The following is a 20,805-nucleotide window of genomic DNA, read 5'->3' as shown; positions in this document are numbered from 1 at the left end:
TAAATAAATAAAAATTAAAAAAAAAAAAAAGAATTCTTAGCACTTTAATGTGTTCTAAGCACTAATCTAAATGCTTACTGTGTTAATTTAATCCTTGCAATAGTCCCACAAGGTAAATCATAACTGCACCCTCCTTCCCATTTTACAAATGAGCAAACTGAGTCTCAGTGAGATTAACTAGCCCAAGGTCACCCAGGGAGTAAGTGGTTGATACCCAGAATTCGTGCCACACAAATGGATTGTGTTCTTTTGCCTCTGCCTTAGGGGCCTGGCCAGACAACTGGGGCACTTGAGCTGAATTCACACAGTAGCTACTCAAGGTTCCCAAGCAAGAATCTGATCTGCCTGCCTCAGGCACTGCCTCCTCCTCCCCTTCTCAGGGCTTCTACCCTCCACCATTCTCACCTTTCTTTCTTTTTTTTTTTTTTAATTAATTTTTATTGGTGTTCAATTTACCAACATACAGAGAAACACCCAGTGCTCATCCCGTCAAGTGTCCGCCTCAGTGCCCATCACCCATTCCCCTCCACCCCCCGCCCTCCTCCCCTTCCACCACCCCTAGTTCGTTTCCCAGAGTTAGGAGTGTTTATGTTCTGTCTCCCTTCCTGATATTTCCCAACATTTCTTTTCCCTTCCTTTATATTCCCTTTCACTATTTTTTATATTCCCCAAATGAATGAGAACATACACTGTTTGTCCTTCTCCGATTGACTTACTTCACTCAGCATAATACCCTCCAGTTCCATCCACGTTGACATTCTCACCTTTCATTGACAATCACTCTCAGGCTTTCTTCTCACAAAGTAAATGTTTAACAACAAATTGGTTGTTTTAAGACTGAGAAAGAAGTGCTCCAAGGTCCTCTTCTTGTTCTACTATATTGGCTCCTGGGTTTTTCTTCTGCTGCTGCCAGAAGGACCTGTGACTTCCTCATTCCTCTTCCTGCCCTCCCTCCTTGGTCTCCATGGGAAGGTGGAGCCCAGGCGGAGCCGAGCCCGAATGACCACCGTGCCTGAAGGCAACAGGGAGTTCTGGGCGTGTGTGCAAGTTGCTGGAGCCGGGTCTGGGCCTCTGTCTGGGAAGTCTTAGAGCCCCACCCAGGCCCTGAGAGAGCCACCGGCGCTCTAGGGGCTGAATGTCAGATGCAGGAGGGGCCCCAGGAGGAGGGACTCCACTCAAACCAGGGTTTTTTTGTTTTTGTTTTTGTTTTATAGGATGTATTTATTTATTTTGGAAAGAGGGAGGGATGGGGGAGGGGGAGGGAATGAGTTGGAAGGAGGGGCATAGGGAGAGGGAGTCTGACCAGGCCAAGGATCAGGACTTGAGTTGAAGGCAGATGTTTAAACAACTCAGCTACCTAGGTGCCCCTCAAACCAGGTTTTTAAAAAAGTGTACTCTATTTTTTATTTTGAAATAATTTTATACTTATGAAATGTGGCAAAAATAGAGTTCCCAAATAGTCCACTCATATCCATTTAATGTTTACATCTTCTATACTATAATTAACCAACCAGGAACTTCAAGTTGATAAGATATTATTTATCTACAGACCTTATTTGAATTTTACCAGTTTTCCCATTAATGCCTTTTTTCTAGACCAGGATCCAATTTAGGACCCTAATCTGGGACAGTTCCTCAGTCTTTGTCTTCCTTGACAAAGAAAATTTTCAAAACTTTTAAAGGGTAGTGATTAGTTATTTTACAGGATGACCTTTACTTTGGGGTTGTCTGATGTTTTCTTACAATGACATTGAGAGTCATACCTTTTGGGGAAGAAACCACAGAGGTGATGTGTTCTTCTCAGGATCTCATATCATCTGGAGGCCCATGGCGTTGGCATGTCTCATTCCTGCTGCCCTTAATCACTTGCCTTAGGTAGGTCTCCAGACTTCTCCACTGTAAAGTTACTATTTCCCCTTTGGTAATTATTAAGTATCTTCTGGGGAAACACTGATACTATATAATTCCACTGTTTCTCATCATTATTTCACCCACTAATCTTAATATCCATTAACGGTTCTTGCCTGTAAGATGTTTGCCTAATGGAGATTTTCTATTTTCACCACTTCTTCTATATCTATTAGTTGCCATTCTTCTGTAAGGGAGAGCTGTCCCCCTTATTTATTCAAGTATTTATTTATATCAGTATAGATTCATGGGTGTTTATTTTTTTTCATGGGTTATTAGACACTCATTATTTTGAGTCTCCCCTTTATTTATTCAAGTATTTATTTATGTCAGTATAGATTCATGGGTGTTTATTTTTTTCATGGGTTATTAGACACTCATTATTTTGCTATTCAGATTGTCTCAGCTTTGGCCCTTGGGTGCTCCTTTAAGATGTCTTTTGATCCCATCTTTTTTTTTTTTTAAGATTTTATTTTAGAGAGAGTGCACGCATGAGCAGGGGGAAGGCCAGAGGGAGAGAGAGAATCTCAGACTTCACACTGAGCGCGGAGCCTGACGGGGAGACTTGATCACAGGACCTGAGGTGAAATCAAGAGTTGAATGCTCAACACACTGAGCTACCCAGGCATTCCATGATCCTGTCATTTTTAAAGCACTTAAGAACATGAGATGTTCTTAGCTTATATTTTCTTTGCCCCACCTTGGAATCACCCATTCTCCAAGGAGCCCTGGTTAAGCCAATATTTTGCCCCTAAAAAATATTCAGAGGTATCATTATAACTTTGGAAATAAGATTGTAGGAAAACATTTATGTGAAGTCCAAGAACAGGTAAAATTTTTTTCATGATCTCTGTCAAGTCACTGGTTGTGGAGGGAGTATTGACTGGCGAGGAACATGAATCTTCTGGGGCCCAGGAAGTGTTCTCTATCTTGATCTAGTGATGGCTACATACATAAAAATCATCCAGGTGTACACTTAAGATTGTGTAGTTACTATATGTAAGTTATGCCTCGCTGAAAAAGTAAAAAAAAGTTGCAGCAGAGTGCATGATAGAAGGCCACATGGTTCAGTTTGCGATGGGGCCACCATTGAGGAAAGTAAATAATGGAGGAAAACTAACACTAAAATCTGCCTATTAGGGTCACCTGGATGACTCAGTGGTTGAGCTTCTGCCTTCACCTCAGGGTGTGATCATGGGGTCCTGGGATCAAGTCCCACATCAGTCTCCCTGCTCAGCTGAGAGCCTCCTTCTCCCTCAGCCTCTGCCATTACCCCCACTTGTGCTCTCTGGCTCTCTCTGGCTCTCTGTCAAATAAACAATAAAAAAATTAAATCTTCCTACTAAATAGACAGTTGGCCATGTAATAATTACCTAAACCAATGTGGATAAATTCTTCCTTTCTCACATAGGAATCTTGGTATTAAGTGAGGATCCTGATGTTATTTGTCTCTTGGGTGCTTGAAGGGAAAAGGGTGACCCTAGGATTTAGGGCTACTGACTATGAGGGAAGTGGCTGTGCAAGAGACTGTGACACTGAGTGTTGGGGGTGTGATGGATGACGTTGGTACACCCTGGCAGAGGGGAAGTTTTGGTGGTAGTCAGAGGCAGGTCTGCCTTGGATGTGAGCACCCTGATCATAACTGGCAAGTCTCCTGTGTACAGCTGTGTGCTGCTAAGGGAGGGACTGGATGCCTCTCTTCCCCAGCTGTGAGCCTAGAGAGAGCTCTGTCGCCCAGGGAGGCCTATTAAGGTGTCTTGTTGCCACCACTGGCCTTCGAAGGAGGAGGTGAGCAAAGGGCACTGTCTGGGGACCTAGCCTGAGCAGCTGAGAGCTGGAAGGCCTGCTGTCCCACACAGCCCTCCTCAGCACTTGTCCCTGGCCTGCAGTTTGCTGGGCGCCATCTCCCTGGTGGTAAGGTAGGGAGAGGACATGGCAGCTGCAGCCAGCTGCACAAAGATCTGCCACGGCAAATTTTCCTAGCAGACATGCAGCCAGAGCAAAGGCCCTGTAGAGGTAGGAGATTGCAGTGTTGGTGGAGGGAAGAGGCAGAGAGAAGGCAGTGGGGCACAGTAGGAGGGGACAGTGCTGCAAGACCTGATTCTGGGCTTGACCCTAAATCAGGGGGAATCTTTGACCCCCTTTCTTCATCATATCAAGAGCCCGGCCCTAGAGCCTGGCCCAGGAATGTCTGGGCCTTGACTTGCACTGCCTGCTCTCTGGAGATGGAAGGAGACGAATGCCTGGGTCCCACCCCAGGAGGCCAGCAGAGTGAACTAGGGAGTCGCAGTGAATCATAGCAGAGACTGTACTTTCCTGCCCTTTGGCTAAGGCTGAAGCTGGAATGTTAAATGAGCTTGCAGAGCCACAGAATTTGATCACCGGAAAACATGTTTTTATTCCTGACATCCAGCAATAGAGTACGTCATCAGGGCAGATTGTGGGTGTCAGACTTTGGGAGAGGCTTCCCAAAGCAGGTTAACAGGTGAAACCCAGGACAGGAGATTGTTGAATGAGTTCTGTGAGTGAGGGAATGTGTGGCAGGCCCTCTGTGGGTCAACACACCACCACATAGTTAGACCAAAACAAAAGGAGTTGCTGGAAGGGAGAAGAAGACACTTCCAAAAATCAAAAATACAGTGTGCATTTAGAAGAACGTGAGTTATGCTGAATTGTGGGTACTCGGGGGAAAAAATGTGTACAGACCACCTGTACAGGTCGGCAGCAGTTCCCCGGTGATGGGCAGCAGCAGGGTGGGAACAGCTTCCTGGAGAACTGGAGACCAGCAACCTCCTCGTCTGTGAGCACTCTGGAGAATACCTGGGAATTATGAATAAAGAGGACAAGCAGGTTCCTGTGAGCAGTGTGCCCGGGGTCTTTGATCTGATTTGCTCCATCAATGTCCCAGAGCTGCCACAGACTCTAGAAAAATTGAATGTAGTACAGCAAGTCTGGCTTCAGGTGAGTGACCCTGAGAATACGGTGGCCATGGCCTTCATACCCACCCTCCCGCACTATAGCATGCTGTCCATCAAGGTCAGGCTTTTGTGATCCCTACCCCAGCATTTCAAGAGAGAAATGTACATTACACCAGGGTTCCATGCCTTGGAGCACTCAGCATACAAGCAGTAAGATAAGAACTGGGTGGCAGCAATCCTGAAGAACAACAATCTGCCGGGGGGTTGTAAACCAGTGACTTTTGGCCAGTTCCTAAGCCTGGCTTCTGGCCCCCAGCCTCGCCCAGGGCAGGCTTATGGCCTCTTTTTTTCTTGAACCCCTGATAAACTACCATTTTGTATTTTGTAATAAACCCTTAGTTTATATTAGAGAGCAACAAAGAAAGAAAGAAACAAAGAAACAGAAAAGAAAGAAAATTTGTACTAAGTAACCCACAGGAGCCTGAAAACTATTCCACTATGAGTGGGAAAGGTGTGTGTGCGCCCGAGTCAGAGAGCAGGCACTTATTTACCCACCTGGGATTTACCCATCACTGCCCCAGTCTAAAAAGTCATCTTAGAAAAAGCAGCATCTCTGAGAACCCAGAAGAGCATGGGACCCACAGGATGTTGGACAGGTGCCAACAAGGTCTTGGCTCCAAACTGATTTTGAGAAGCACAGTGCAGGGTACTCCAAAGGCTAATAATCAGAATTCCTTCATATAAAAAGAGAACCGACAAGGAGTCAGTGGGGCCAGCTGATGACCCTAAACCAAAGTGGCGGCTGATCTGAAAATCTGCCTTCATCCTGCAGAAGAAAACCTTGGAGACATTCCTATTCTTCAGGTCTTGTGGAAGGCAGGCCAGAGTTGTTCAATGCAAACAGTGCTAAGCCTACAAAGTGTCCCAGGCCTAGATAACAAACAAGATATAAGTAAATCCCTTCAACCCAATGGCACCCACCCACCACTTCTGCAGATACTTGAGGGTAGGATTTCGGAACGTTGTCCAATGCAGGCCCCGTCTTTACAGACATCCAGCGAATTGTCAGTTTGAATCCTACCCAGGGAGCCCTGGGAACTGAAGATCTTTCACCCAAAGCAGGCTGGCGTGAGGAAGGGCACAGTCTGTAGACATAAAACATACTGTTGAGGGGGACACAGCATAGCCTTCTCTGATGGGAAACTTGCTAAATGCACTTTGGCAGAAAACCAGTGAACAGTCTCAAAAAGTTTACATTCAAGGATGTGTTTTTGGAAGTTTATATTGTAACCAGGGGAATTGTTTTGCTACCTCGCTGATTTTCAAAACGGAGGATTTATTTTAAAGTGCTGCTTATTTGACTAAGAAAATATTTTTACATGCTTGAATACACTTTACATTTGCAAAGGATGTTCCAGTATTGCTAAGTGATTTTACACACAGTATCTTACTTAATAGTGTATATTTTATGTGGTCTTTAAATTCTTTGCTGTTAATCATTCCATATCCTGTCTGGTTGTGCTTGGTTCTTATCACTGAGTAAAATCAAGCAGCTCTTCCATGTCTCCTTCAAACAGCCTCTACTATGAGACTTCCTTTCTTCTTGTTCCTACTATATCCTGCCCCACTTCTCTTCTTACACCAGGGTAAGCAGTGTATATTATAGTGGTTATGTGCACTACCTCTAGTGTCAGAGTGCCTGGGTTCAAATTCCAGCCCAGCACTACTGTGCGACCCTGGGACAAATTCCTTAATCTCTTTGCCTCGATTTCCTTATCTGTAAAATAGAAGTGATATTATGCATCTCGTAGAGTTGATGTGAAGATTAAGTCAATAGAGAGCACATGTAAAGCACTTAGAGCCCCATCTGGTATATAGTAAGTACTCAATAAATGATAACTGTCACTATAATGATTATTACCCTTGATGTTCTTCATCTAGGATGAAGTTCTTCCATCTATTAGACATACTCTAATGGGCTTCCCCTGTACCTTTTCCATATAGGGTTATAACCTCTATCCCTTCTCCTTTGGCTCATTTATCTTATTATCATTTCCTCCACCCCCATGGCTCCAATTCCTTTTCTGCTATACTCCTTTTCCTTTAGGATCCTCTGGATTCTCAGTCGGTACCAAGGTCAGGCTGTTTTCTGCTATTTTAGCCATTTCCAACTTTTCTTTGGTCCCTTCCTATTAATTTGGAGCTGCTCTCTGCTGTTTGCGCTATAAGCTGTCCTGTCATGACTATTGTATTTCGTCCCATTGCGTGTCATGCTTTGTGCTCCCATGACCTGGCTTTGTAGCAAATCTTCAGTTATTCCCTGCCCCCACGGTATATCTGCTCTATTCCTAGATAAAAGCACCTGATTTGTGATTAATACCTTTTTCCCCCAGCCACTTAGTTTCTAATTTTTTTCTACTATCCCAAATTTAAAAAAAATTTTTTTTTTTAATTTATGATAGTCACACACACACACAGAGAGAGAGAGAGAGAGAGAGAGAGAGAGGCAGAGACACAGGCAGAGGGAGAAGCAGGCTCCATGCACCGGAAGCCCGACGTGGGATTCGATACCGGGTCTCCAGGATCGCGCCCTGGGCCAAAGGCAGGCGCTAAACCTCTGCGCCACCCAGGGACCCCCCCAAATTTATCGATAATGCATTGGGCCGGGTTTCCCATTGATGGGACTCTATGATAAGGGGTGCAGTTCCTAGGAATAGCCACTAGGTGGCAGAGTGCCTCCTCATGCTGCGCCTTCCTGGCTAGGGGCGCACAGGTGTGTTAACTTAGCCAGGATTAAATTTCAAGGCTTCTTGGAGGTTTCTTTTTTTTTTTTTTTTAATTTTTATTTATTTATGATAGTCACAGAGAGAGAGAGAGAGAGGGAGAGAGGGGCAGAGACACAGGCGGAGGAAGAAGCAGGCTCCATGCACCGGGAGCCTGATGTGGGATTCGATTCCGGGTCTCCAGGATCGCGCCCTGGGCCAAAGGCAGGCGCTAAACCGCTGCGCCACCCAGGGATCCCTTCTTGGAGGTTTCTAGCAAGGTGAGAGGAGTTGGAAATTATAGATTGATTCTATCCCAGCAAAGAATATTCTCTTCTAGAGATATTACCCCTATATTGTTAATCAATTGTGCAGGCATAGGTATTCGTTATAGAAAAATTAGAACTACCAACAAGCAAAGAGGACAAAAGACCAAGTACCTGAACCCTTACCACACACAGATGATGGATTTCCTTCCAGACATTTCTCCATGCAAATCTATACAAATAAATACATGCTGTGTGTATATAACCATTAATGCAACCATTTTATATACTCTTGTAACCCCTTTTTATCACTTTACAAAATATGGTGGATGTTCTATCATGTCAAAAACTGTACATCTACATTTCCCCCATTTTTGTACTTTTTACACATTACGTGAGTACATGGTTGTACAAAAACTGTGAAAACATTAAAATACCGAATTGGCTACAAGATATTTTATTTTATAGATTTACCTTGATTTATTTAATGAAAGGTCATTCACTGTCTGTGTAACATCTAGACATTTCCTTCCTTGGGATCTCACTGTTTGGTCTGCATCCCAAATATGCTTTTCTTCCTTTAAGAGCTTTTTAATCCCTCTAGTGGTAACCCCACACCTGGTTGCCTACTGGGATCTTTGAAGAAATGTTATTCCCAGGTTTTTAGAATCCAAAACTCCAGGGATGAAGCTTGGACCCAAGCATTTCTAAGAGTTCCTACAGTCGATTCACTTTCGCAGCCTGGTTGGAACTGCTGGCTGTGATGATAGGTAGGATAAACACTTGAAACTCCAAGGGTTTCATTGAGGCTCGCAAGTTCCCAGGATCTTTTTGCTTATGTTCTGGATGAGGCTAACCATGTACCATTCCTTTAGCTCCCTTTCCATGGAGGGCAGGGGTTGGTTCTGAGTCAATGAAGTATGTCCTCAAGAAATAGGATAGCAGGGCACCTGTGTGGTTCAGTCGATTAAGTATCTGCCTTCGAATCAGAGAAAGACAAACATTATATGGTCTCATTCATTCAGGGAATATAAAAAGTAGTGAAAGGAATTAAAGGGGAAAGGAGAGAAAATGAGTGGGAAATATCAGAGAAGGTGATAAAACATGAGAGACTCCTAACTCTGGGAACCAAACAAGGGGTGGTGGGAAGGGAGGTGGGCGGGGGAATGGGGTGACTGGGAGATGGGCACTGAGGGGGCACTTGGCGGGATGAGCACTGTGTGTTATACCATATGTTGGCAAATCGAACTCCAATAAAATATACAAAAAATATATATACGTCTGCCTTCGGCTCCCTGCTCATGATCTCTGTCTCTCTCTCAAATAAATAAAGTCTTAAGAAAAAGGAAATAGGATGGCAATTTGACCTCACCCAGCAGGTTTATTGAAAATGGGACTGAAATTCTATAATGATAAAAGCAAATTGTACTGAGAGAGAGAGAGAAAGAAGGAAATGTTTTCCAATGAATAAGCTAAAAATAGAAGATTAGCATTAAGATAGATACTTGGGTATTAAACTTACTCTGGGGAAGCCTGGGTTGCTCAGTGGTTGAATGTCTGCCTTCGGCTCAGGGCATGATACCCAGGTCCCAGGATTGAGTCCTGGATCAGGCTCCTTTCATGGAGTCTGCTTCTCCCTCTGCCTTGTCTCTGCTTCTCTCTGTCTCTCTCTCTCTCTCTCTCTCTCTCTCTCTTTCCCTCTCTCTCTCTCTCTGTCATGAATAAATAAACAAAATCTTTAAAAAAATAAACTTACTCTGAAGGGAAGTATAAGAATTCTTATTGGCTGTGGTGGGAATCAAAAGAAGGGCAAGCTACAAGATCAAGGGACTTTAACTTAGGGTCTATGTTTAGAAGTCAGGGGATCCCTCCAAAAAAAAGAAAAAGAAGTCAGAGGACCCCTAGAAATGAATGGAAACATAATATCATCTTTATTTCCAATAACCCCAAACTCAAAGTAGTGTTTCCAACAATGATGAATGTAGCCAAGAAAGCACAGTAATATGTGCAGTACCTACTTTTTTGTCACTAATTGCAGAAATTTACATATCCTATGAAGTTGTTACAGATATCTCAACATTGTTTGTGTTCGCTACTACTTTGAAATAATGGTATTTAATCTGCCATTAGATCTTATTCTAGAATATATTAATAAAGCACATCTATGATGGTATCATAAATCTGTGTAAAATATTTTAATAATTGTTTCAATTTAACTGGTCTTCTTTGTGATACTGTGTGTTTTATGTATTTAAAACCATCATTCTGAGAAGGGATCCATAGGCTTCTCCAGATAGCCAAAGAGTCTGAAGTACAGAAAAGGTGAGGATCAAATTAGAATAGTTGCATTACAAGGGCAACGTTTTTTTAAAAGTTTAGATTAAAAACAAAAACAAAAGACAAGGTAGACATAGAACAGGCCAAGACAACCCAGGAGAATTGTTAACCATGAGAAAAGCGCCCTCCAGAGATGTTTAGATTAGCTGACAGCGTTTTTAAAAGCAAAGGTAGTATCTGGGTGGGTTGAGTGAATATCAGTAACTAGCTGAATAATGAATCTGGTTGAATGAATTTCAGTAACAAGAATGCAGTGGTAAGGAGTGGTTACCTGCAGTGTTTGGGAAATAGAAAGTGGATGCCAGCCACCAAGATGGGTGGGGGAGAGGAGTATGAACATATAGAGAGAAGCGTGTAGCGTGATTCCTTTCTCATTGTGATCTTTCCGTGAGCTCACGACCATTTTGACTTAAGGCTTTTGAGTTCTGTACTCAGGCTTCGAGATCTCAGGAAAGAGGTTTACAATGAACAAAATGTGTTTGTTAAGAGTATGCAGTGCTGGTGGAGATCTAGGGAAATGAGCATTTTTCTGGAATGCATTTTCTGAATGAGTGTTAAGTACCTTTGAAAGGTTTGTGTTCTTTGACATAGTAATTTCATTCCTAGGAATTCAGCCCCAAGGAAATAATCTAAAATATGGCTCTATGTACAAGGCATTCATTATAATTTCATTATAATGAAAAACCAGAAATAATTAAGTACTCAAAACAGGAAGATGTAAATTATGGTATATCTGCATCATGAGAAATTCTTTGGCCAAGAAAGTACCTATGAGGAGTTTTTAATATTAGAGGAAATGTTTATGATAAATGCTAAACAGATTCAAAATTATATAGAGAAAATGTTTCAACTATGGAAAATGTGCAGAAAAAGGAGTTTCAGAAGGAAATACGCTAGAATGCTTAAAAGTGACCTCCTCTTGATTACGAAGTTACAAGTAATTTATTTTTTGCTTTTTTACTTGTTACTATACAAAACCACCACAGAATGTTCTGCTGTATAAGTAATATATAAAAACTGTATAGTTGGGGCTCCTGGGTGGCTTAGTCAGTTGAGCATCCAACTCTTGGTTTTGGCTCAGGTCACGAGCTCAGGATCCTAAGATAGAGTCCCTTCCCAGTCTCTGCTCAGCAGGGAGCCTGCTTGGCATTCTCTCCCTTGGCCTGCCCCCATGCACTCCCTCGCTCTCTCTTTCTCTCTGGAATGAATGAATAAATCTTTTTCAAAAAATTTCATTGTAAAAATTGAAAACACAGCGTTGCTCAAATGATACAGAAGTGTAATGGGAAAAATGTGAAAGTCTCTTGTCGCTGAAGGTAACCATGGTTAACAGTTTACCTCCTTATCTTCTAGATTTTTTGTATACATATAGAAATATATTGTGTTTTCTTATTTACCTAAGGGGGGTCATTATATAAGTATTTTTCTACGATGCTTTGTTTTTTTTTTTACTCCTAAAAATGTCTTAATTATCTTTCCACCTCGGCGCATGTCCTTCTCCTTCATTTGTTCTGTGTGCTGCCATGTATATCATGATGTGGATAACCCCCACTGTTTGAAGCAGTGGTGCATGCAGTGAAGACCTTTGTGGGGGAGTGTGAATATTTCCTTAAGACAGGGAGACCGAGGTAGAGTTGCTGGATCAAAGCCCATGTGCATTTCTAGTTTTGATCAATACAGCCTGTGTTTATTAAGATGATATAAACTTGTCTACTGTAACCAAGACCCTAGAACTACAGGGGCTTAAAACAAGATAGTTGTTTACTTCTCGTTTAATAAGTAGTCTAAGTGTAAGCAGTCCAGGGCTACTGTTCCGCCACCAAAGTGCCAGGGACTCAGATTTCTTCTGTCTTGTTGCTCTGCCATCTTCAACACATGGCTTTAATCTTATGGTCTGAGATAACTGCTTCCACTCTTCCATTGGTATCTGCTTTCTGGGAAGTGGGGAAGGAGTGGTCTAGGGCAGAACCCAGGGCTTACACTGTCCAGGATTGGGATCTTAAGCATCTTGGCCATACATAGTAGTGATGTGCCACGGGCAGCTTTGTGCACAGCTAAGTTTCTAAAAGCAGAAATCTCATAAAAGATATGCAAGACCTTTACACTGAAAACTACAAAACATTGCTGGAGTGTCCAGATCAGCTAAAAGCAAGGTTTTTAAAATACTCGTTGCATGTGGGTCGGCCATGGGCACTCTTCCCATTACCTTTCCATATGACTCACCTGTTTTCCTATTTGGTGCTCTTCTTTATTTCTTACTGATTTGTAGGGACTCCTTTTTGATTATGGATGGTAACCTTTTGTCTTTTAAAGTGTTACAAAATATTTTAGTCAGTTTCTTATGTCTTAACCTGATTTTTGGCACCTCTTGACATATTGAAGTTATATGTAATCAAAACTGCCTGTCTCCTTATGTCTCTGGGTTTTGTCTTGCTATTTATAACATGACTCTTGACCTCAGGGCTGTGGGTTCAAGCCCCATGTTGGGTATAGAGATTACTTAAAAATAAATAAGTAAATAGACTTTTTAAAAAAGGCAGGGAATGGATAAAGAACACTGAGTAGCAGCAGCAGCAGTGTAGTGAATTAAATTATAGAGACAACCTCTCATTCTCTTTTTATTCTAATATCCTCTTTAACAGGCTGTCTCTCTGGAGCTGTTTGAGGGACCTGGGCTTTGAGAACAGAATAGGATTGAGATAGGTAGAGGAGAAAAGAGAAAGTCTCCCAAGTTAAAGGAACAACATAAATTAAAACCATGGATGCACAAATCAACCCGGCTGAAATGGACCTAGCTGGAGGAGGCATGGGCATTAGAAAATAAACTGGACAGGTAGATTGAGGCGGTCTCTGGAGAATAGGGCAGAGGCTAAGTAAATACAATTAGAAGTGAACCCTGGGATTGGGAGGAATGTAGCAAATGCAAAAGGATACACATTTATGAATATGAATAAAGGGGTTTTTTTGAATAAAGCTTTTTTTTTTTAAGGAAACAAATATCTAACAAAAGGTAAATGGTTGAGTAAATTAGAGTATAGCCACATGATGGGATACTAACACTGACAATAGTCATTTTTTGAAGGCTGCATGGAAAAACACTAAAGTTATAGTAAAAGGAGATGATTAAAAAGCATATAAAAATCCTGATTATTATCACAGCTATTTAAGGAAATAGGTGTGTGAGAAAAAGGCTGAAAAAAACTTGAAAATAAAGAGAGGTATAGTTGGATGATGCGTGATTTTTTTTCTCTTTTTAGATACCTTTATTTGTTGGTGTCGTTCTCTGTTTATAGTATTTTTAAAAGAGGCAGGTGTTAGTGGATACGAGAGAATCAACAGAGGCTTTTCAGAGCTTCCTGAAGGTGAACTGGGAGTTGGGGGCTGAGTGCCGCTTGGGAGGAGGGAGCTGACCCTATGGGATGTGTGATCCAGAAGGAAGGGACCCCCCTTCCAGGGCCTGCTGATCCCTTGGTCTATAGTACCGGCATGATAAAAAGCTTCTTTTTTGGCCTTCCAGGGTCTCCTGATGCTGCTACAAAACCTACCTACGATACACTGGGGCAACGAAGAGATTGGGCTGCTTCTCGCTGAGGCGTACAGACTAAAGTACATGTTCGCTGATGCCCCTAATCACTACCGCCGATAGGTGCTGTCTCCTCAGGGGGACCCAGACTGTCCCCATCTCTGATGGCAATCTGATCACTGTGGCCACTGTGCGAGCCGTGGACTCCGGCCAGGAACCACTCCTGCTGTAAAAAGCTCACATCCGCCGCCCAGGTCTTAACTCTGGCGTGCCTGTCCACCACTCCACGTCTCTGGATGTGTTTCTTGGACCACTCTCAGTATTCCATGACATGTGGATGGGCCCAGCTCTGGGAGAGGACAGGAAAGGAGGTACAGGGTTGTCTGCCCCTTTAAAAGAAACTGGACAAAAGAAGGGGAAGGCTCAGGGATTTGTCCCTACATGGGCTGACTGTCTCTCGCCTCCTGGCCCCTGACTGATGCCGTTGCTTTTTGTGACATAGTTTGATTTGATCACAGGTCAAAAAACGCCTTATGTTTTCAAGACTCCTGCCCCCGCCCCCTCCCATCCTAGCCCTTCCCCTTCTGCCCTTGTCTGAGCCAGTGACGGGCAGCTTCAGACTGTTGTCCTCAGATGGAGGTACTGATGCTTCTAACTCTGGGAAGAGGCCTGCACCCAAGGGCTAGGAATTTTCTTTTTCCTTTTCTCACCAGATGTCTGTGTGTGCCTGCGTCTGTGTGTATATGTGGGTGTACACACCCGTCAGCCATTTAGTTACACATATCCAGACCAGCCCCATGACAAACAGCTGGGAAGGGCCCCGGTGACCAAGTATACAGGCGTCCCTTGAGAAGGATCAGGGCAGGGGAGGGGGGAAGGGGCCTTATACCTCTCCAAACCCTTTTTCCATGATGACCCACTCCAAGATATTATGTGTAAATTGTGTTATTATGTATATGGGTAAAGATGTACAAATATATGTCCTCTTTGTAGCAGATATGATTTTATATTTATAATGTGCATCAACATGTGAAAGCAATCTAGGTCACGAGCACAGAGGAAGTTGCCAGGCAGGTGCTTTTGGCAGCTCCAGGTTGGTTTCTGGGTGCCCTCCCGTGAGGGGAAAAGTGGGAGTCTGCCAAGCGCAGGCCACCGAGCAGATGGAGCTGCTTCGAGAGTCGGTGGCGAGTCGGTGGCGGCTGTCCCGAGCATCAGTGTCTCAGAGTGCTCCTCTCTTCCCTCCCCAGCTCTTTGTGGAGCATCTGCTCCACTCCTTCCCCGTGAGGGGTGCACAGAGCCCCCCACCTCTCACCGGAGCCCAGCCGCCTCCCAGAGAGGCGGCTCCAGAGGCAGAAGCCCTCCTGCATGTTTTCAGCCCTTCCCTTTCCCCAGGAGGCTGGGGGAGAGCCTTTGTCTTTCCGTTTTAAGTCAGCATCATATTCAAGACAGAAGCTGTGACTGACTCATCCGTGCCAAGGAGAGGGGTTTTCTGTGTCTCCCTGGGGTTTGGGGCTCTTCTCAGTGAGAGGCATCCAGGGTCCCCCACTGTCACCCTCATACCTCACCCAGCTCATGAGATGGGTGGCGCCTGTTTGATTTCTGGAGTTCCATAGTGGAGGGGCAGTGGGGGTATGGTGGCAAGCAGCCGTCATTCTCTGGGGAAGCCGGTTGGTGTCCCCGGGTGGGTGATACCTTTGAGTCTTTGCCAGTGAAGCTCCACCACGCTGGCATGTTACATTCTCATCTGGAGCTGTTTCTCAGGCATTCTTCCTAACCGTCTCCTCTTCCCCCTCAGTGTGCCTCAATGGTCTCCTTCACAGAGTGAGAGGGCTGTGGCCCTCCATCAACCGGACTAATTAAAGAAAGACACCTGTGTTCCCAAGTGGTGGTTTTATTTTTTTAGTTTTTATGTTTGTATGGAAATTGTGGATAAAGTGAAAGAATTGTAAATAAATAGTGTATTTCCTCCTCCACTGCTGATTTTTCACCCATGGATTTGTATAACCTGGAACCAAAGGGGTCCCCATTCCTCAGGTTTTTCTTGCTGGTATTAGTAAGGGTTAGGGAAGGAACAAGTCCTCTGTGGGGCAAGCAGGAGATCAACAGAAAATCACCAGGCAGTCACAGAGGACTGAGCATCTACTCTGTGATGGATCCTGCAGAAAATACAAAAATGAACATGGGACCTAACCACTAACATAGAGTACCTTGCCACGTGCCAAGCAAGCCCTGTGATAAACACTTGAATGGTTTCTTCACCCAGAACTTCTTCCTATGACTCCTTTGAGAGTGTTGCTTAGTTTCAGTAATCAGGATCTATATTAGGATTACATTCAGCAACATGCAGCACAAACCAAAAAAATAATCGTGGCTTACACGACAGGGGAATTTACGAGGCACCTGGGTGGTTCATTCATTCAGTCAAGTGTCTGACTTCAGCTCAGATCATGATCTCAGAGTCCTGGGATGGAGACCCAGCCCCATAAGGGGCTCTGCGCTCAGCAGGGAGTTTGCTTCTCCCTCTCCCTCTGGCCCTCCACCTGGAGCACTTGGCCATGCTCTCTCTCTCTCAAATGAGTAAAATCTTAAACAAAAAACCAAAGGAAATTAATTCTCCCTCCCATGAAAGCCCAAAAGTAGGCCACCCAGGGCTAGTATGATGGGTCTGATTCACAGTCTTTAGGAACCTGGACTCCTTCTCTAGGTCTTCACGGGAAGAGAGCAGCTAGCACTCCAGCCACTGCATCCACTTGCCAAGCAACAGGATGGATAAAGGGGACAAAGAAAAAGGAAGCAGCCTGCTGCTCCCTCTGCCTGTGCCTCTGCCTCTCTCTGTGTGTCTCTCATAAATAAACAAATAAAATCTTTAAAAAATAATAAAAGTCATGGCAGTACATACATAACATAAAGTTTGCCATCTTAATCACTTCGAAGTGTACAGTTCAGTTGTGTTCAGTGTATTCCTATTGTCAAGCAACCAGCACCATCACCCATCTCCAGAACTCAACTTGCAAAACTAGAACTCTGTACCCCTGAAACAACAGCTCCCTATCTCCTCCTCCATATGGCCCCTGGCAACCGCCATTCATTCTACTTTGTATCTCCAGGAATTTGACTACTCTAGGCAACTTACATAAGTGGAATAATACATTATTTGTCTTTTTGGACTGGCTTATTTCACTTAGCATAATGTCCTCAGGGTTCATTCAGTTTGTGGCCTATATCAGAATTCCCTTCCATTTTTTAAGGCTGAATAATATTCCAACACACACACACCATATTTTGTTTCCATCTATCTGTTGATCAGTTGGGTTCCATTTTTTGGCTTTTGAGAATAATGTTATGAACATGGGTATATAAATATCACTTAGAGGGCCTCCTGGGTGGCTCAGTCGGTTGAGTGTTGGACTCTTGATTTCAGCTTAGGTTGTGACCTCAGGATTTTGGGATCAAGCCCTGCATCTGGCTATGTGCACTCAGCATAGAGTCTGCTTCTCTCCCTCTTCCTCTGCCCCTCCCCCTGCTCACATGCACACGAGCACTCTCTCAAAATTAAATAAATCTTTAATAACTATCACTTAAAGACCTTATTTTCAATTCTTTTGGGTATATACCCATAAGTGGAATTGCTGGACTATATGATAATTCTATTTTTGATATTTTGAGGAACCACCATGTTTTTCTCAGACTGCTTTTTAGATTTTTTTCTTTTACTTTGGGTTTCAGAAGTTTTTATATCTGAGTGTGGGCTTTTGTTTGTGGAGTTGTGTTTTTTTGGGGGGGGGTTGTATTCTGTTTGGGTTTGAGTTTCTTGAATATATAATTTTATGTCTTTCATCAAATTTGAGAAGCTCTCAGTGATTCTTTCTTCAAATATTTTTCTGTACCAATCTCACTCCTTTTAGACTCCAGTGATATGAATGTTGGACCTATAGTTCCTCAAAATCTGTTTTATTCACTTTTTTTCCTTTCTGTTCTTCAGACTAGGGGCTTTCTCCTCATCCATCATTAAGTTCATTGACTCCTTTTCTGTCATCTCCATTCTACTATTAAGCCCATACAGTGAATTTTTATTTCAGATATTGGTTTTTGGTTCTAGCATTTCCATTTGATTCTTTTTTATAGTTTGTATTTCTCTACTGAGACTGTTTTTTCCTTCATTTCAAGTGTGTTTACTTTTACCTCATGGAGCATGGTTGTAATACCTGTTTTACATTTTCGTCTGGTAGTTCCAACATCTGGGTCATCTTGGGGATGGCATCTTTCAATTGTCTTTCCTCTAAAAACGGATCACCCTTTTCTAGGTCTTCAGGTGTTGAGTAATTTTGGATTGTATCCTGAACATTTTGAATATCACATGTGAGAATTCAGGTCTTATTTAAAAATACTCTAGAGCAAGGGTCAGCAAACTGTTGCTCCTGGGCCAGATCCAATCCCCCTCCTCTTTTCATAAATAAAGTTTCATTGAAACACAGCAATGCTATTTATTTACATCTTGTCTTTGGCAGCTTTTACACCACAACAGCAGAGTTAAGTGGTCGTGCTAGACTGTATGGCCCACAAAACCTAAAATATTTCCTATCTGGCCTTTTATGGAAGAAGTTTGCTGATCTCTGCTCTCGAAAACACAGACTTCATTTTGTTTTGTATTGTTTTAGTAGGCAATCAACCCAGTTAGGTTCAAACTACAAGTTCTCTCTCAACTTCTGTGGGCCATTGCCACGCTGCTTTGGGTTTATCCTGACAATGCAAAACGTATGCCAGTTCATACACAGAGTTGGCCTCCCCTTCTGTAGCTGGCTTTTCCCTGAGATTCCCCTTATACTCTCTGGCTCACCAGTGCTCTGTTTCCTAGTCAGCCAGAATTATGGTGTTTCTCTGCTGCCATACTAGTGCTGACACTGCTGCACAATTGATTCCTGCCCTTGGGGCAGGTCTGGGAGGGAGAAAAAATTAATTGTAATTCCCCCCACAACTCTCTGGCTCTGGCTCGCAGGGACACTTCCTAAGCCATCTGGTCAGAGAGATGTGGTTTGTAACATAATAAGGAATATATATTTGGTTTCTGCCCCCGGTCTCCAACACAGACCTCCTAAAACCCTTGGAATTCCCTGAGTGATAGGAGCATCTTTTGTTCACCTCCTCATCTTTGGAGGCGACTCATGGTGAGCTCCTGGATAGCTTCAAGTTGGGGGGCTGGTTACCAGAAAGGTTAAGCCATCACCATAAGCTTGGAACTTTTGGCCCCATCCCCATCCTCTGGGGAGGGGAAAGGGACTGGAGATTGAATTAATAATCAGTTATGGCTACATGATGAAACCTCCCTTCAGAACCTTTACCAAAGAGGTTCACAGAGTTTCTGGGCTGGTGAACACATCTATGTGCAAGGAAGAATGATGCACCCCAACTCCACAGGGACAAAGCACCTAAACCCGGGACCCTTCCAGACCTCACCTTATGTACTTCATCTAGATGTTCCTTTATGATAGACCAGTAAATGTAAGTGTTTCTCGGAGTTCTGTGAGCCATTTTGTGGCACATTATCAAACCTGAGGAAGGGGTTATGGGAGTGCCCCAATTTGTAGCCAGTTGGTCAATATACAAGTGACAACCTGGGGTAGATGACTGGCATCTGAAGTAGGGACAGTTTGGGGAGACAGCCCTGATCCTGTGGGTTCTGTGCTAGCTCCAGGTAGCGTCAGAAATGAGTGGTAGGACATGCAGTTGGCATCCAGAGAGCTAGAGAATTGGTTGATGAGGGGAAAAAAAACCCCACACATTTGGTCAGAATTGTTGCGAGTAGAGTAGAAGAAACAAGATTTGTTTTCTTTTAGGTTTCTTTCAGTTTTTGCTACCTCTGCTGCTGTGAACCTTAACTGGGACCTCCTCTGAAGTCAAAGCTGTGAGAGAAAAACTGGAAAAATTTTGAGAAACTCACCCCCTATGGATAGCTTCTTTAAGCTTTGACTCCCTCCCTAATTTGCCTGCTTGTTTTCTTTTCAGAGTTCTCAGGCATATTTTGTCCAGCATTTTAAGTCATCTTTAGTGGCAGAGAGAGACTGCAGTGGGCTTACTCCATCTTGTGTAGCACTAGAAATCCTCCAAACATTTTTGTCACAACATACAGTAAAAAATATGTTGTACACCGAGCCCAGTACACCAACACAGACACACAAATATGAACATTTCACAGTGTGTACTCTTCCTTGGTGTGGTGGCCTATAACCTGTTCTATTGCATTTTTCAAAAATGCTAATCAAGACTCATTACTGAGGGTTTTTTTTTTTTTAAGATTTTTTTTATTTATGAGACACACACACACAGAGGCAGAGACACAGGCAGAGGGAAAAGCAGGTTCCCTGCGAGAAGCCCAATGCGGGACTCGATTCCAGGACTCTGGGATCACCACCTGAGCCAAAGGCAGATGCTCAACCACTGAGCCACCCAGGTGCCCTCATTTACTGAGTATTAACTTGAATTTGAAAAACACAGCTCTTCATGTTATTGAAATGGGTGAGCTAAGCCTGCTGCTAGCTGAAATAAACTTGAGCACGTTTCAACAAGTCTTGAATAATAAATACCACAGCTGAGAATGCAGTAAATTTGTAAGTCAAAAAAATGTGATGAGAATTGCGTTATAACCCTGGATTATAGAATTCAAGGTTTTCCATGTGAGAAACATTCCCACTTCCTCCTCCCTTCCCCCAACCCTAGACAAAGGTGAATCGAATTAGGGATTTTTGTGGGGTTTTTTGCAGTCCAAAAATAGCCAACTCAGAGTGATAGGATTCGATTGTAAGTCACCCCAAGCCTATTTTATGTTAGGCACCTGATACCATGTATTACTTGCAAAATAAACAGCCTGAAGTCAACTCTATAAGGAGAAGAAAACAAGGCAGTAATTATTGATAACCTGATTCCCACTGCCTTCTTTCCCTCTGTCTTGCCTACCTCCTCCTTTCCTCCCTTCCTCTCCCCCGCAATAAAAATCATAAGGGTAATAAATATTTGAAGTGGGTACTGATCCTTGGCAAGTTAAAGGATATGTATGCTCAAACAGCCAGAGCCCCAACCAAAAAGGAATGTGGCAG

General features: G+C 43.4%; 1 protein-coding gene across 2 annotated transcripts in view; it reads left to right on the top strand.

Annotated features, from left to right (window-relative positions):
- The window catches only part of TBC1D22B (TBC1 domain family member 22B), a 78,091-nt gene extending 61,985 nt beyond the window's left edge, over positions 1 to 16,106 (top strand). Inside the window, exon 12 of one of the 2 annotated variants that reach the window (XM_041766900.1) lies at positions 13,709 to 16,106. In XM_041766900.1, the coding sequence (XP_041622834.1) occupies positions 13,709 to 13,837 (129 nt within the window). In that variant the 3' untranslated portion in view covers positions 13,838 to 16,106. The remainder of the gene's footprint in view (positions 1 to 13,708) is intronic. The other variant, XM_041766893.1, reaches the window with a different exon arrangement.
- Positions 16,107 to 20,805: the final 4,699 nt, after the last annotated feature.

This window comes from Vulpes lagopus, chromosome 1, assembly GCF_018345385.1.
Source record: "Vulpes lagopus strain Blue_001 chromosome 1, ASM1834538v1, whole genome shotgun sequence".
NCBI classification, from domain to species: Eukaryota; Metazoa; Chordata; class Mammalia; order Carnivora; family Canidae; genus Vulpes; species Vulpes lagopus.
Note: the sequence above shows the minus strand (reverse complement) of the source record. Positions and strands in the feature narration are given on the sequence as shown.